General features: G+C 37.2%; 1 protein-coding gene and 1 pseudogene across 1 annotated transcript; one reads left to right on the forward strand and one right to left on the reverse strand.

Moving 5' to 3' along the window:
- Positions 1-8349: 8349 nt before the first annotated feature.
- LOC111828963 lies at positions 8350-9203 on the reverse strand. The gene is made up of 2 exons (XM_023777563.1): positions 9013-9203; positions 8350-8737 (listed from the first exon to the last, which is right to left on the reverse strand). Exons 1-2 carry the CDS (start codon positions 9201-9203, stop codon positions 8350-8352), a joined length of 579 nt encoding a protein of 192 aa, XP_023633331.1.
- Positions 9204-9448: 245 nt separating this feature from the next.
- LOC111828964 lies at positions 9449-17485 on the forward strand (annotated as a pseudogene).
- The last annotated feature ends 550 nt before the right edge of the window (positions 17486-18035 follow it).

Genomic DNA, 18035 nt, shown 5'->3' on the forward strand with positions numbered 1-18035 from the left:
AACTAAGTGTTTCGACATCAAGCTTTGTTAAGCTTTATAATTCTCTATAATTATTTGGTGTATTCTCAATAATTACTATGGATCTATCTCTATTATTTTGGTTTTAATAAAATATGAGAATATTTTTATAAAAGTGTTTAAGATATAGTTTGTGGTGGATAGTGGGGCAAGCCACACGATCTTACACATAAAAAAGCCAATATAAGTACCATAGCGGGTATGGCTAATTTAATTGAAGGTTATGGCCAGACCTATATATTATTGCCCATGGGTATGCTTTTAGAGATTTTTAATGCGTTATATTCACTCAGCTCAAAGAGGAGCCTATTATCTCTCAAAGATATTAGAATGAATAATTTTCATATTGAAACCAAGGGCGAAGGAAACAGAGAGTTCCTTATGATTTATGAAATTGCCCAAGGCCATAAGAAAGTCCTTGAGACAATACCCGCTATATCAACATGCATTTACTGTGCTAAGGCCAGTATGATATAATCTAATGCCACGGTAAACAAAGAGTTTACCGAGAGATTCACTATATGGCACGACCGGCTTGGCCATCTCGGGTCGAGTATGATGCGAAAAATAATAATGGGCACACATTGAAAGAATTAAGAGTTATCCCAAAGAATCTCACGTGTGTAGCATGTTCACAAGGGGAACTCATTATAAGGCCATCACCAGTCAAAGTGATTAAAGACTATACGTCTAGATAATGCTGGTGAATTTACATCCCAAGCTTTTAATGCTTAGTGTATGTCCATGGGGGTAAGAGTAAAACATTTTGTGGCAGATGGACATACACAAACGGTCTGGCTGAATTATTTATAAAATGCATACAGCTAATTGCCAGACCATTGCTAATAAGATCAAAATTCCCGATCTCAGCTTGGGGACATGTTGTCTTACATGCAGCTGAATAATTCGCATCAGGCCATCTAGTGAACATACATATTCCCCAAAACATTTATTAACGGGTCATAAGCCAGACATATCCCATCTTAAGATATTCGGATGTGCCGTATATATATTAGTTGCTCCACCATAGCGAACTAAGATGGGTCCTCAGAGGATGATGGGGATTTATGCTGGATATGAATCTCCCATAATAAATAAGTAGCTTGAGCCGACCACGGTTGATTTATTCAAGGCCAAGTACGCGGATTGTCATTTTGACGGATCCAATTACCCACTATGAGTGAGGGGGGGGGGAGATAATAATAATAAGCTGGTAAAGGTTATTATATGGAATCAATCATCCTTACAATGGCAAGATCCTCGGACTATGAACAATGAATTAGACGTCCAAAGCTAATACAAAAGCTAGCTAATTGCCAGATTCCTTTGACTCGAATAGAGTGATTAAGTCACATATACCAGCTATGAATGCACCTACAGAGTCTAAAGCCCGTATGAAACGAGGCAGACCAATAAGTTCCAAAAATAAGATCCCTTGGAAAATAAAGAAAGGTGCTAATAATGAATCCGAGGTTGAGAAACCGTGGTTACCCGAGACATAACCGAACCTCAGTCACCTAACAATTAGGCTTGGGACGCCAAGTTTCAAGGTACTGATGAAGTTCATGATAATAATGAGATCGCGATCATTGATGTTATGTCCGGGATAAAATGGAACTAAAAAAGATGTCGACGTCGACGATATATTTGCATACAAGGTAGCACTTGAAATGAAATTGATAAGCGAGGATCTATAATCCACGTCCATAATGAGTGCACTCAATGATCAGATTGGATTAAATATGTGGAGTTGAATTCATAAAAGAAGAGGAATGTATAAGGACACCTCTCGATATAAAGCCAGTTGGACATAAACGGGTCTTTGTGAGGAAAAGAAATAAATATGGTGAAATCGTAAGATATAAAGCACGACATATTGCACAAGGATTCTCAAAGATACCATGAATATATATGAGGAGATATGCTCCCCTGTGGTGAATGCTAAGTCTGGCTATATAAAAGAAAAGACTTGATTTGCGGCTAATGGATGTAATGCTTGCATATATATAAGTCCACTGGATAATATATGAGATTACAAAAGAGTATTGAGCTCAAATATAAGAAAGGTTCTCGAGAACATCACTGCATAAGGCTGGACAAATCCTTTCATGGTAGAATAAATGGGCATATGTAAGGTTATAAATGATTCCATCAGTCCATGTATATTCATAAAGAGGTTTGCAAACAAAGAATTTGTAATCATAAGCAGTGTATATGAACCTCTGGGTAATCGACCAAACAGTTGAAAGACCTAGACAATAATTAAGTCCTGTTTGAAATTACAATTTGAGTACATGAATAATGGAATCCTTGTGCATCAAATGGCATATATTGAAAGATTACTCAAGGAAATTAATAAGTACTAGGCCCGCCCATTGACCAGGCCCAATGGTGGTGAGAAACCTACGATTGGATAGTGATCCATTCAGTCCATAAAGCCATACTCAGTGTCATAAGAGCTTTAATGTATCAGGCGAGCCACACTAGGCCAGATATATGTTTTGCCGTGAATCTATTATCTTGTTTTAGCTCATGTCCAACCCAAAGGCACTGGAACGGGATTAAACATATTCTTCGATATCTACAAGGTACGAAAGATTTGAGTTTATTTTACACTAACCATCCCAAGGAGGGATTAGTTGGTTTTGCTGATGCAGGTTATCTCTCGGATCCGCACAATGGTCGATCACAAACTGGCTACGTTTTCACACACGGTGGAACGACAATATCTTGGCGATCTCAAAAGCCAACGATCGCAGCAACATCGTCCAACCATTCTAAAATCTTGGCGATGCATGAGGCCAGCCGTGAATGCGTTTGGTTGAGGTCCATGACTCAACATAATATGATCGATTGTGGGATGACTGAAGGGAAGGCAGCACCAACAACAATGTATGAAGACAATGCTGCCTGCATAGCTCAGCTCAAAGATGGATGCATAAAGGAGATAGGACAAAGCACATCTTGCCAAAGTTCTTCTTCACTCATGAGTTACAGAAAGCCAGAGAGGTTCAAGTCGAACAAGTTCAATCATGTGACAACTCGGTGGATCTATTCACCAAGTCGCTTCCAACCACTACGTTAAAGAAGCTTATAAAGCAAATTGGAATGCGCCGGTTGAAAGATCTTCAGTGAGCTTCAAATGAGGGGGAGTAATACGTGTTGTACTCTTTTTCTTTCACCACGGTTTTATCCCAATGGGTTTTCCTGGTAAGGTTTTAATGAGGAAACATCCTCAAGCGTATTACTTGCTCACGACGGTTATGACATCCAAGGGGGACTGTTATAAATCATAGTGGATTGTCATAACAAGCCCAGTAAGGCCCGGCCCATGTCAAGCCCGGTCCGGCCCAATGTTATGGAGGTTTAACCTTTTTCTATTTGTATTAGGGTTTACTCATAACCTCTTGTATGAACCTCTATATATATGGCTCTAAGCTAATGAATAAAGCATCCCAGTTCCCTCTCTATTCTCTCTAGACTATAACAAAACATGACTTTTTAATTTTTTAAAATTTTAAACACTACAATAATTTTTTTTAAAAATTATTTTATATATAAAAAAATATTTAAAATTATTGATTTTTACTTTTTAAAGTGACATGACTTTTAAAAATCATTACATAGAAGCAAATATAAAAATAAAAAGCATACAAAAAAATAAATACATTAATTAATAGCCTTATTAGCAACCTATAAGCAAGGATCCTAAACAATCTAGTCCTAAATTCCATAAACCAACTACTAAATCATCCTAATCTACCAAACCTAAGAACTCTTAAAGACTGCTCACTCATGATCATGTAATAAAGCTTATCATGATATTAATACACTTAATAAAGCTGTAAATATGGAGTGTATCAACAAGGCGAAGATAGACGTGATGACTAACCTCGCTCGTCCAACTTCGGTTAAGGGTATTATAAGCATTTTAGATCATGTCAGGTTCTATAGACGGTTCATCAAAGACTACTCAAAGATTGCGAGCCCACTTACAAGGTTGTTGTGCTAGGAAACCGCTTTTGAGTTCAATGAGGAGTGTCTTAAGGCCTTTGAAAAGATCAAGAGTGAGTTGATTAGTGCTCCTATTATTCAAGCACCGGATTGGAACCTACAGTTTGTGATTATTGTGATGCTAGTGACTATGCGGTTGGAGCTGTTTTGGGCCAAAGAAAGGATAAGAAGGTTCATGTCATGTATTACGCTAGTAGAAGTTTAGATGACACTCAAGTTACGTATGCCACAACCGAAAATGAGCTTCTTGCCATAGTCTTTGCTTTTTAAAAGTTTAAATCTTACTTTGTTGGGTCTAAGGTGATAGTACATGATACTAGGATTTTTCTATCAATTACCCTAGAGTACTATCATGTCATTGCAATACAATAAGTATCAGTCCAATCAGGTGTGATGCTAGCAATCAAGATGTATCAAAAATGATTAAGTCAAGCGAAGTATAAATAATTTTGGTTTTCAATGATCCTAGGCGAACATGTTAAACATGCGATAAATGTAAGGTTGCAAAACATAGACTACCGTGCATAAGCTAAAACGTAATGATTAATAATACTAGCAAGAAGATAGAACAGGACAAGTAAATAGCAAGTGAATAAAACACAAAGTTCAAATGGATAGAAGATCATGAGGATGAGGTTATTGATGTAGGTGGAGTATGCTAATCTACTTAGAGTGTTTAACAAACAACAAACATACTAATGCCTAAACAATGAACTTCTAATACTAGTTAATCCAATCTCTTGGCAGAAACTATCAAGTTTACAACACTTCCTAATCTCAATTCTCATTGATGAAACATGTAGAAAACATGCATGAAGGAACAGCTCATTGATGAAACATGTAGAAAACATGCATGTAGTCATGTGCATCAAGTGAAGTATGTTTCTGTAACGTATCTGTGCTTCTCACTCAATAGTCCACGCGATCATATGCATGTCGAGTAACGCTTGTTCCTCTGCTTCGCCCTGCATGTCTCCTAAGTACCTGAAACTCTCCAAATATGCAGAATGTATGCAAGACATGCATGATATGCATAAAACCTACCTAAGTATGTAAAACATGTAGAAAGTGATCAATATGAAGCGAATCAACAAATGAATGATGCTGAAAAGATGATGAATACATGCTCAAAAAGTGATGAAATACAGATTTATCAAATCCCCCAAACTTGGTCTTTGCTTGCCCTCAAGCAAAGCAAAAAGAAACAAAGTGGAAGAGAGGTTTGAAAATGGGGTCCCAGAACCTGTAACTTGCAAGATAGAGCAGTTAAAATCAATGTCCTAGTTATTAAGTCTTTGATGCATGCTGAGAGAACTTTACTTCAAGACTTTGGACAAACTCATCAAATCCGAAACTGATTATATCCCTCGATCTACACATGCATTCAAATCATTCATTCCTTTTAACTTTCATTACTCTAGAATATAAATATGGTTGTGCAATGCTTAACAAACGCACTCGGCTAGGCAGAAAAAGGTTTTGGGAATCAAGAGGGTTTAAACAGTTTCAGGACAAGGATCTCTCAATGAATGGATTAAGCTTTAGGGAGAATGCTAAAGGTGAGGACCAACAAATGCATACAGGAGTAAAACCTTGACTACCCAATGGTTCCCAAGTGCTTACTCCTATTCATCTAAACCCGAATGATCCCTATGTCTACCCTTCAACATCATTCCCATTTTTTTCTTTTTGCATTAAGAGAAGTTTCTTATCAATATTAGTGGATAGGGGGTTTCTTCCTTACTATGATTCTGTTTTCTTCTTACTTTTTAAGACATCAAATTTTTTTTCTTTCATTACATCCCAGAACCATTCTCTGTATATCATGCTATCCCCACAAAAATCAATCACTAGAGTATAAACTTCTTGAAAAACATTCTCCTCCTAAGGACACAACCTTTTTATTTTTTTGTTTCTCTTCTTTCTTTCCACAATCATCCCAATCCCAAACCCAAGTAAGAATCCCGACCTAGTCCTATCTGATTTGAAAGTGAAAGTAAAAACTACTCAAGATTTTAATCCTGTCGGCTCATACCTAACACGTTCTCCTCAAATATAATCCGGTAAAAGACCTACCACTCAAAAATTATCAATTGGCTTGAAAGTAAAGGATAGGTTGTGGGTATGGCAAACTGATCAAAAGAAAGATCAGCTACTTGGATCAACTAGAGTGGTGAAAGGAAGAAGATGATCCAAATATGTATTTGGTGATCATGAGTATGCAAGCAAAACACAACCAGATAATTGCGAGTCAAGATTAAGTTCTTATAAGGTAAGGAATGAGATCAGATCACAACCAGGGGCGGACTCACGTTGTAGATGGTGGTGGCACTTGCCCCCAGTAACATATAAAAGAGAGAAAACTTATTACTGACCAATGTTATTTAAGTGGCATAATGGTTAAGTTTGCATTCTATAAAATGTAGAGGTGCCATGTTCGATCCTACCTAACTACATTTTGCCCCCATTAAATTATTTTCTTGGGTCAGCCCCTTATCACAAAATGCTTCAACCAAGTTCAAGAATGCTCTTCATGAATTCAAAATTTGTTTCAGGCTTACTTCAAGTTCAATCATCATGCATCAAAGAGCTAACAACCAGGGCATTGATCTCAACTAGTGAATCACAGCAAGTCAGCAAGGTGTAAATCATCATCGCCCCCCCATGCTAATGCAACAGTCCTACATGAAACAATCTAGACTCAATCCTAATATGCAAATGCAAGCTACATGATCACTCTGTTTTTTAAAGCTTTTTCTGAAAAAAAAATCAAATTTTTTGAGGTTTTCAATGCACATATATGAATGCAGATTATATGCTAAAAATTCGAAATAAGAAAAAAGAACACAACATCAAATATCATCCCAAACCCTCCCCCAAACTTAAATTACACAGTCCCTTCTGTCATAAAAATTTGAGAGTTGGTTTGAGAATCAAACAAACAAAAGTATGAAAATGCAATGGTATATACAGATGAAGGTTTGGAGTGGTACCTTACAGAAAATAACAGTTCAGGTATTGAGTCATGGACTCGCTTGTATAAGCACCTGGTGCAGGCTGTGCAGGAGGAGCCTCTGCTGGTTGCTCAACGTTCAGCTCGACCGGATCCTCAGTGAGGTCTTGGAAATGATACGCACCTAGATCAACAGTCAGGTCCTCAATGTGATCCTCGGCTTGATCCATGGTCAAATCCTCGACATGATGCTCGTCTGGCAAGTTTGATGAACTAGTTTTTGCCTTCCGTCTCGCTGCCTTCTTCTTTTTCCTTTTCTCCTTCTTCTTGCTAGCCCTAAGCTCAGGGAAGGACTGTCTCGGAAGAGAAGAAGAAACATTCTACTCTCTATACTCATAGGCTGAATGACGTGATGGAGAAGGAGTTCTGTAGCGTGGTGGCACATCACTCATGGAGAAACGGCGTTGAACTGGTCTAGCATCTTGCGGAGTAGTGTCTGCAAATGTTGTGGTGGTGGAGGCGCAGCTAAACTTACTCATGAAGTTCTTCATCTTCGACTTCATAGATCTTATGGCCTTGTCTTGCAGCATGTTCCACTTCTATAGTGTACTGATACGCTTGTGAGCCTCTACCAAACTCTTGCAGTGTCTACCGTCGACTGAAGCGAGTGGGTCAAGTGAGCTTTGGAGGACGGGTTGGTCGAGTGGTGATGACGAAGAACTGAAACCGCGTGAAGAGGAGATGATTTTGGTGGTTCCTCTGTCGAGTAACGGCGATAGCGGTCGAGTGATCCTTCGACGGTCAGGTGAAAAGAAGCTCACATCGAGTAAATGACGCGTTCGAGTGGAGCTTTGTCCGTCACGTGGGTGAGTGTCGGTTCTCGAGAGCTTCAAACCACGGGATGGTCAAGTGAGGATGCGAGCCGGCCATGTGAGCTTCGGCCGAGTAAGGGCTTGCTCGTGCGGTTCTCCGGATCAGTGGTGGTGACGGCGTGCGCGAGTGAGAGGTGGGATGGTTAGTGTCGAGAATCGAGTGGTGAGAGTGAAGACGAAAAATCTCTCGTTGCCATTCACTGAACCATGTTCGATATTGTATCTCCTGTGCACTCATATCTTTGAAGTCCTGAACAAGACAAAACCAAAAACAAAAATTAAAAACACAAAAAATCTTAAGCAATATGTACAAGGATACCTTTGGGACTTCCTCCCAAGTGAGCTTGTTTAATGTCACTGGTTTGACTGTTTATGCCTTTTAGGCTTTGGGAGGCTCATAGAGAGGCATTGAAGACCCCTCTGGTGTCTCTTGTTCAGCTAGGTAACGCTCGACACGTTGACCGTTCACAGTGAACTCGCTGCCATCCTTGTTCAGGAGAGTGATCGCACCAAATGGCAAAAAACATCTTTGATTTCAAATGGTCCAGACCATGTAGACTTGAGCTTTCCAGGAAACAATTTAAGTCTGGAATTGAACAACAAAACGTGATCTCCAGCCTTAAGCTCCTTAACAACAATCCTCCTGTCATGGAAAGCCTTGGTTCTCTCCTTGTAGATTTTGGAACTTTCAAAAGCTTCAAGTTTGATTTCCTTAAGTTCATAGATGTCAAGAACTCTCTTTGCTTCGGCAGCATCAATATCTAAATTCAGAAGCTTGATAGCCCAAAGCGCCTTATACTCAATATCCACAGGGAGATGACATGCTTTACCATACACACACTGAAAATGTGTCCTTCCTATTGGTGTCTTGAAAGCTGTCCTGTATGCGCATAGAGTATCATCCAACTTGGTAGACCAATCTTTCTTCGAAGCCCCAACAACTCTTGATAAGATTCCTTTTATCTGCTTGTTAGAAACCTCTACTTGTCCACAGGTCTAGGGATGGTAGGCTGTAGACACCTTATGTTTCACACCATATTTCTTCAACATGTTTTTAAAAATCTTGTTGATGAAATGTGTACCGCCATCACTAATCACTGCTCTTGGTACTCCATACCTGGGAAAAATGATGCTTTTGAACAGTTTCAAAACAACCTTGTGACCGTTGGTGGGACTTGTAATGGCTTCACCCATTTTGAGACATAATCAACAGCAACCAGAATGTAAACGTTGCCATTTGATGGAGGGTTGAACGGTCCCATGAAATCAATTCCCCAAACATCAAAAATTTCTACTTCCAAAATCAGGTTCTGAGGCATCTCATTTCTTCTGTTGATGTTACCCATTCTTTGGTAGGCGTTACACTTGGTGATAGAGACTACCTTAAATTCTCAACAAAGACCTTCACATGAAGTAGAAGTTTTTTCTTTCGATCACGGTTTTAGAGTAGTTTCACCAAAATTGGGTTTCACGAATTATCCTTCAAGAGGTCAAACATCATTACCACGTAGACGAGGAGGATTAATCAACATTTGGGGAAATAAACGAGGACCAACTTTAAATAAAAATCAACAAAGTGATTCAGAATCTAATGATTAGTTTCATAAAGTTTGTACTTTATTGTTAAAGCTTATTTTATGTTTTCATTATGTTTTATGTATTATTGGTTAATGTAATCTCAATAATTTAATTTAGTTTCTATCTTGTCTTTATAAAATTTCAGCCTTTTCGTATATGTTAGTTACGGGCACAAGGTGTCCACAATCTAAACTACAACGAGAGAATTTAGTTGTAGAATTTGGAAAATGCCCAATTTGAACAGTTAATAATTCAACCATCATTGACATACTGTAAACGTTATTTTGAAAGAGACACAGTACAAACAGGTGACGGGTTGGGATGGAGAAATATATGGGGTCGAGTCCAAGAAGATAATGCTACATGTCTTCAGTTACTAAGAATGTCACTAGATGGTTTTAGATCATAGTGTGACAAGTTACAAATGAGTTATGGTTTACAACCTACAGTGAATGGAACCATTGAAGAGGGAGTGGCCATGTTTTTACGAATATGTGGGCACAATGAAGTTTAGCGAGATGTTGGATTGCGATTTGGACGGACGCAAGAGACAGTGAATAGAATTTTTTTTGAAGTGCTTAGAGCAACTGAGTTACTTGCTTGTGATTATATCAAGACTCCAACAAGACAAGAACTGCATCGAATTCCTGAACGACTACAAATGGATCGTAGATATTGGCCATATTTTAGTGGATTTGTTGTAGCTATGGATGGAGTTCATGTATGTATTAAAGTTAAACCCGAACTCCAAGGACTGTATTGGAATCGTCATGATAGAACCTCATCTAATATAATGGCAATCTATAATTTGAATATGCTGTTCACATTTGTTTGGAATGGAGCACTGGCATCTTGTCATGATATAGCAGTTCTCGCGATGGCGCAAGATGGTGATGTTGCATTTCCTCGGCCTCCTAGAGACAAATATTATGTGGTTGATTCTGGCTATCCAAATAAACAAGGTTTTTTGTTCGTTATAGATCGTCACGGAATGGGATTGTTAGGTATCATATGTCACAATTCTACAACGGTACTCCTCCTAGTAACAAACAAGAACTATTTAATCGTTGTCATGCATCACTACGTTCTGTTATTAAAAGAACATTTGGAGTTAGGAAGAAGAAATGGAAGATTCTTTGTGAGTTTCCTAGATATAACACACATGGTCAAAAAAGAGTGGTGATGGATACAATAGGACTACATAATATGTATTCTGAAGTAATGGAGCATACATATATTAGCAACACAAATTCAGAGAATGACGAAGGTGACATGGAAACTACCGCTATAGCTGATGGAGATCAAATGACAAATATTATAGAAAATATTGTTAGTTTTATTTCTGATGTATTTGGATATTTGTTTTAATGTTTTAAAATTGTAAAAGTATTTAAAAAAATAGTCTGTATTAAATATTAATTATTTTATAAACTAATTATTTTTTATAATAATTTTATTGAATTTTATGTTTTTTTATATAATTTACAGTTTAATATTTTATATGTATATATAATCTGCACTGTTTGATCTGCTTTTACTATTCATGCGTATAATTTAAACTGCGCAATCATCATGATTTGGATTTGTCCTGCATGATCTGTATTTGTTCCACATGATCTGCAGTTCTTGATCTGCTTTTACCATTTGAAGCCTTAGTCTTTTCAAGAGCAATGATCGATGTGAACAAAGGATTGATGAGTTTGGATCTAGGGAGGAATTATGTGCTGAAAGTTGATATAGCTGACCCAAATTGGAGATATAATAGCGGTCTCTGAAATTAGAGAGGATCTTCGACCCTCTCTATGGTTACTATAGCGCGTGAGAAGCATACAAAGTCAAGCTTAGTAATTATAAACAAGCTCATTTAGGAGGTAGTACCAAAGGTATCCCTGTACATAGTGCTTTATTTTTCATGTTAATGTCTTTTTGTTTGTTTGTTTGTGTTTCAAGAGTTGGTTTAAGTTTGAATTTTGGATGTTAAGGATGAATTCGATCCAATGGAAGTTGCAATATGATCGAGTGTTGTGTTTAAGTCTTATCAAGGCCTTGTAGAAACTAGTCCGATCAAGCCTAATCCACACACACGATCTTTTTGAAGGCCACCCGATCAAGTCCAACAAGAAGCCCCAATCGAGTAGGCTTGAAATATGGAAAATCGACCAGAAGGCCCACTCGACGGCCCACCCGATCAACGCACTTGAAGGCCCAATCGATTGCTGACCTATTTGGTTATTTAATTCGCCCTAATCCCTTCTATTTAGTGGCCTCAAAATCGACTGCATCCTCCCTAAAAGAAGCTAGCCAATTTCTCCCTAAAAGAAGCTAGCCAACTGGTGGTGGAACATTCTTTGTCTCAGGTTCATCCTCTCTTGGTTAGTAAATTTTGATCTTATCTTTGTGACTAGTCTTTATTTATAAGACCTCTAGAGGCATCCCATCTTGCCGATATAATTGACTGAGTTAACATCAACACACAAGCATTAAATTATTGACTGGGTCATGTTAAGAAGTATGACCTGTAAAGATTTCTACAAAACTGCTCTCACTTTGTCACTGATTTTTCTCCAGTCATCAATGTTGACAGGAACATGTTCCCGCACTAATGGACCTAGATAAGAGGACAAGTTTACTGAGCCAGGACCGATAGCCTCTCCCATGCCACTGAATTCAACTCTTTCATGGACATTTGGATCTTTAGCTACATGCTTCATCTTTGTTGTACCTCTATGTTTCTTACGCTTAGGTTGATCTGGATTCTCCTCTGACATTTCAATATAACCAAGAGGCTCTTCACCTTGAATACCTTCTTCATTTTGCTTTCCTTCCTTAGTCTCTATGTGTTCAGCCGCTCTTTCTTCCTCATTCTCCTTTGATGCATTCACTTCATCAATCTCTCTTGCATCAACCGCTATTTCTTCCTCATTCTCTCTTTTTCATTCACTCTTTCTACATCGTACCCAAAATTTCGGCTCATCGTCATCAACAAGTGTCTTCTTGGATTTTTTGGACTTCTTAGTCGTCTTATTCATCTTTTTATTCCCCATTGTGATTCACCTGAAATAATTAATGAGAAACTTTAGTGATAATTAACAAGATTAAGAAAAGCAAAATAGATGAGACACAAAGATCTCCATATGAACAAAATAATTAAACAACCAGACAATCATATACCAAACATAAGCATATCAACACACAAACAAACAAAAAACATAACACACATATATGTCTTCACAATCAGTTCACGAATTTTGAGCATTTTCTTCTTCCTATAACTTGTATATGACCTTGCACTACTCAGGGGACCATAGGCCAACTATTTAAGTTTTTTCATCATGTTGATATGAATCAACATTTATCTACAACATAAAGATCAAATTCATAAAATATTCTAGCTAAACTCATGATCAAAGTCAGAAAGTATTCTACCATATAGAGAAACACCAAAAACCATTGTTCCAAGATAAGAGACACTAAAACCCTAGTTGCCAACATTTCTTAACTCACTGGCGATCAAAATCTAAACGAGAACACGATATTCATAGCAAAAGGTATGACATATTTTTGAAACCCATTTTCATATTGTTGATTCGTTTTACTTGCGTTTAATCTAATTGTTAACAGTTTCTCTTTGTTGTTTCTCTTAGGCTATGTGAGATCTTATCAGTTCTGTGGTTGTAAGATTAGATGACGGAATCAAAACCTTAGAGGTGAATGTACAATCAACCCCCCTCCTATTGTGTTTAGAGCTGTGTTTCCCGAAACTCCCAGCGATTTAGATTTAACCTAGGTTTTGCTTTGTTTTTTAGTAATGTCAGTTTCGTTTCCTTTAATGTCTTATTCTTTCTTTTTAGATGATTTATTAATGTCTCTGTCTCTTTTCATATAGGTTCTTAAACAGTTTAATGAGATCATTTTGCCAAAATTAATTGGTAAAGATCCAATCAAGCAGAAAGAGGTTGACGCATTTATCTCAACAACAATAACAAGTGAAAAACTTGAAGATAAATTTGTTGTTTTAATTGTTTTGCTGGCTGTTATGATAACCGATGTTCCTGTCCATGGTAGCTCGGGTTATAAGGTATGAGAATTTTTATTGCAGCAAACTCCTCTCCTCTACGACATTGTTGTAATTGCTTCACTGTTGAGTTTTTATTTTTTTTGTTTGTTTGTTTGTTGTAGTGAATTGCTGATCTTGCCGGCATCGAACCAAAATTAAGGCTGCCAATTCCATGTTTAAATGTAATCACTGCTAGGGTTCTTGCTATTGAATTTTAAATGAATTTGTATTGTGTGTAGGTTCTTGCTTTGAGGCAATTTCTATTGTGAAGGAAGATTTTTGAGAATGTGTTAGTAATGCACATGCACACCGTCATTGTCCTCAAATGTGCAAGATAAAATTGAAACCAAGTAAAATGTAAGTCTTTTCATTGAAGGAAATTTAAGACCAACTTAGTACAACTAAGGTTAGAAATAATCATCATATTGAAATTACTTACCATATTCATTTTTTGAATTCTTGGTGTTGGTTTGACATTATATTGTCCTATATTCATTTAAAAGTATCTTGACTGCATAGACCATCACAACGTGAGATACGTCTTTTAGGTTGTATCATGGATGAAGATGTTCGAGGTAATGATGTGGATGATCCTGTTGTTGATCGATGGTTGGACCACGGGTTTAATGGAAGAGTTGAAGTTGATATGGTTTGGAAAGTTTTATCATCAAGATTTGGCCCTAGAGAATTAAGGAAATCAGAATGTAGAAGATGTGAATTTAGAAGATTTCAATCGAGAAGATGTGAATCAAGACGATTTGAATCCAAAAGATGTGTATCCAGAGAATGTGGCTTCAGTTATAGTGGCTCTGATTAATTTGGCTATGCTAGGGGATATGTTGGTTCAATTAGAAGACCAGGTGAGACAAGGGCTTAAGCAAATCATTGAGAAGGTTGATAGTAAGGATCACTATAACAAATATTAATATTGTTACTGCCATTAGTCCCATAAATTGTGCAAGTAATTCTCCACAAAAGGCACCAATTTATTTGCAACCGAACTTGACACGGCCTCTTTCCAATGTTAATTAAACAATTCAGAAAAATTTCAATAATCGCATCAAGCATGGGTATTAAGAATTACCTTCTAACATCTTTAAATACGCTGTTTAATGAATCCACACCGTTGCTAGTGTCTAGGTTGTACCTTTCTCTTGGAAATACACATCTTCCCCATTTTTCAATCTTCGTAGATTCTTCGAGATACTTGGCAGCAGAAGGATATCTTATCTTGAAACAATTGTATCCCACTTCGAACTCAGCCACAGTGTATAACCTGCTACACTCCATGAATCTCCATGCAACAACATCTCTGTTATAGTTGGAAGCATGACCTTTCATATTTTACTTATGATGAGCCTGTGTATACACATTAGCTATGGTTATGACGAGACTTGCATTTTTGTCATTCATAAATACTATTTCAGAGGAGTCTCCAATAACGGTTTTTAACATCTCCAAAAACCAATTCCAATTCGCATCATTCTCACCATCAAGAACACCAAACGCTAAGGGATAATAATTACGATTAGGATCTTCAGGAAAAAACAAGAACACCACCATATCCGTACTTTAGAAATGTTGCATGCATAGTTATAACCATCCTCATGACTTGATACCCTTCAATGCTAACTCCCAAAGCTATGAACAAGTACATGAATTTCTTATTCTCATCCAAATGCACATATGTTCTCGTACATTGATTAACCGTCTCTAACATGTGCAAATAACAAGGGGGCATTTTGTAACTTTCTTCCGCGCTACCATGCAAATCACTAATGGCTTTAAGTTTCCCTCTCAATGCCGTCGAGTATGATACACTCACACCTACTTTGGTCTTCACAAGTTCCATGATAATTTTGGGACGTGGGGTTTCCATCTGTCCTGGATAATCACCATGCAATAAGGATGCAACAAATTCTGGAGTGGCATGCCTCTTACTATTGCTTGAACTTTGACTCTCCCCAGAGCAACTATGCATCTTTTTGTGCCGGCGGATCGAGAAAATCGCAGTCTCTGTAACTATTCCAACTCGTAAACCCCAAGTACATCCTTGTTTAGAACATTTCAACACATAACGTACCTTATCCGACTTCACAATTGTAAAACTAAAACGGTTAGTAAACAAAGCTCTATCCACCACTTCTTGCAGTTCCTTTTTTTTTTTTGGGAATTCTTGAAATTTACTCAAAGCTAAACCGTCTTCCCATGGCTCTAAAAACTTAGAAGGTTTTACAGCAGGTGGTGGTTCAACATATTTATCACCTTCTTCACGTCCTCAAGTTTCAGAATCGCCCTCTACACCCTTTCCTTTTTCTTTCTCTACGTATAGAACAATGGTGTTAGCCTCATCATCTCTTCTTTGTTGGTTTTGATAATTCATACCAACAGAAGTTTGGTCCACTCTAACAGCCTCATCATCATCATCATCTTCAATCACTTGCTCAGGCTGTTCCGATACCTTTGTGACATTCACAAACAACATACATCTTCGCTTTTCATGATCAAAAGACGTTAAATACACATACACATCCTCATCATCATCAATCGTACATTTTTCCCTCTCCTTCAATTCTGCCAATAGCGGTTAGTAGCTCAAATCTAATCTAACGTGGCTCTCAACATATCCAACCTTCATGTTTATCCTTCCTTTTAGCATCGACAACGTTATGTCACTCGCTTTTGTCTTGAACATAATACTATACATCCAACCTTCACACTGAAAATATATACTAATGCTTTCGCTCATTGTATCCTCCCAAAAAAAAATCCAAAAAAATCAATTAGTAAAACTACTAGTTCTACTGCATTAATCAGTATTACCAGCTTTACTACTTTTACCGTTATACTAACTTGATCAATTTTACTAGTTTTACCAATTACACTAGTATTACCAGTGCCAATATTACTAGGTTTTACAAGTTTTACCAATTATACTAGTTTGACCAGTACTACTAGGTTTTACTAGTTATACTATATTTACCATAGTGTCTAGTTTTACTAATTTTACTCAAAATTGAATCAAAGGTTTCGGGTTCTAAACTCTGCAGTTCAAGACGGATTAAACTCTAAAATCCATTCTAATCAACTAAATGGCTCAATCAACCCATAACTCATGGTAAAACATCTAATGTGCTAAGGATTAGTCTTCTCAACCAAAATGCAACCAAATTTCAAAAATCTAAACATATTTTAAGCTTATAGTTGAAGAATCTACCTGCATTTAGGAGCTTTGTACAGCTCAATAGAGTTATAGAAACGATGGGACTCCGACGGTGCCAGAATCGACAGTTCTGGCAACAAAACCCACGACGTCAGGTGTGGGAGGAGGAGGCGTCGGGTTGAGAGGGAGAGAGGTGAACTGGGTTTGGTTTTTAGTTTTTTCTTTTATTTTTCTTAAAAGAAAAAAAAATAGAGAGGAGTAGTTTTGGAATCACACATTTGGTTTAATGAAGGAGGGGTATGAAGAATAAGAAATGAGATAGGAGACTAAAATTTTAAAATAAGGACATGGGAGATGATTGCTCCTTGGCTAATGACTGCAGAAACAAGTTTTGTTTTAAGTTATCTCTTTTAAGCTTTAGATTTCCAAAAACTTGTAAACTTTATATCTTTTGATCTATTTGGAATTTTTTGTTGGTTCTTTGTTTAATCTTGCTTATCTATCTAGATATATTTGATTATGCAAGTTTTAATGATTTCTGGGTTTGGGTTTTGGAGCATGTTTCTTAGATCTAAGTAATGAACTTGGATCTAAGGATGGGTTAGATTTAGGTGGAGAACTTAGATGATCTAGGTGGCTTTAGTGTAGAACTGCCTTAATTTCCCTTCTGGATTAGTGTCAATAATGTTAACTCCTTTAAACAGCTCCATCGTTGGGTATGTAAAAGGATATTTGACAAAATTATATTAATAAAATAAATAAAGTTGAAAAGAGAGACAGAGATCGTATCTTAAATGAGAAACCACAAATTAAAAAAGATAAAAAGAAAATTATATAATTAAAATAATATAATTTTTTTTCAAGAAACCCGCATTGTTCTCAGCGATGGAGCTGCTCTTAGTGATCATTTCGAGATTAGATCCCGTACTTTCACGCCTGAAAGCTGCTCGATGAAATATCTGATCCTCTAATGCTAGAGATTTATGTGTCTAGGCCCAAGAAATTGGTTGACTACAATGTATTTTGACAATAATGAATTTTGTTTAATTTTAGAGTTACAAGATTAAGTTATTTTCAGTTACATAACTAATTTGTTCTTCATTTGCTTGTCTATTTTGCACCTCAGGTACTACTTGATCAGTCAATCGACCAGTACACTTGATTTCTCAATCGATTGACCTGATGGAGCACGTAGTCGATTATGTGCATGCACACCATATCAAAAAGGCAATAAGAATCTGCTAGGTACTTGGACAACATTAAACGTTTGCCTAGAGACTTGCGTAGAAAAAGAGCTCAGCTACGAGAACAGGTACCAAAAGTTAAGATGGAGTGTCAACAACAATAAAATGAGAATACAACCCCCAAGACGCACTACTC

Source organism: Capsella rubella, unplaced genomic scaffold (genome assembly GCF_000375325.1).
Source record: "Capsella rubella cultivar Monte Gargano unplaced genomic scaffold, Caprub1_0 scaffold_8, whole genome shotgun sequence".
NCBI classification, from domain to species: domain Eukaryota; kingdom Viridiplantae; phylum Streptophyta; class Magnoliopsida; order Brassicales; family Brassicaceae; genus Capsella; species Capsella rubella.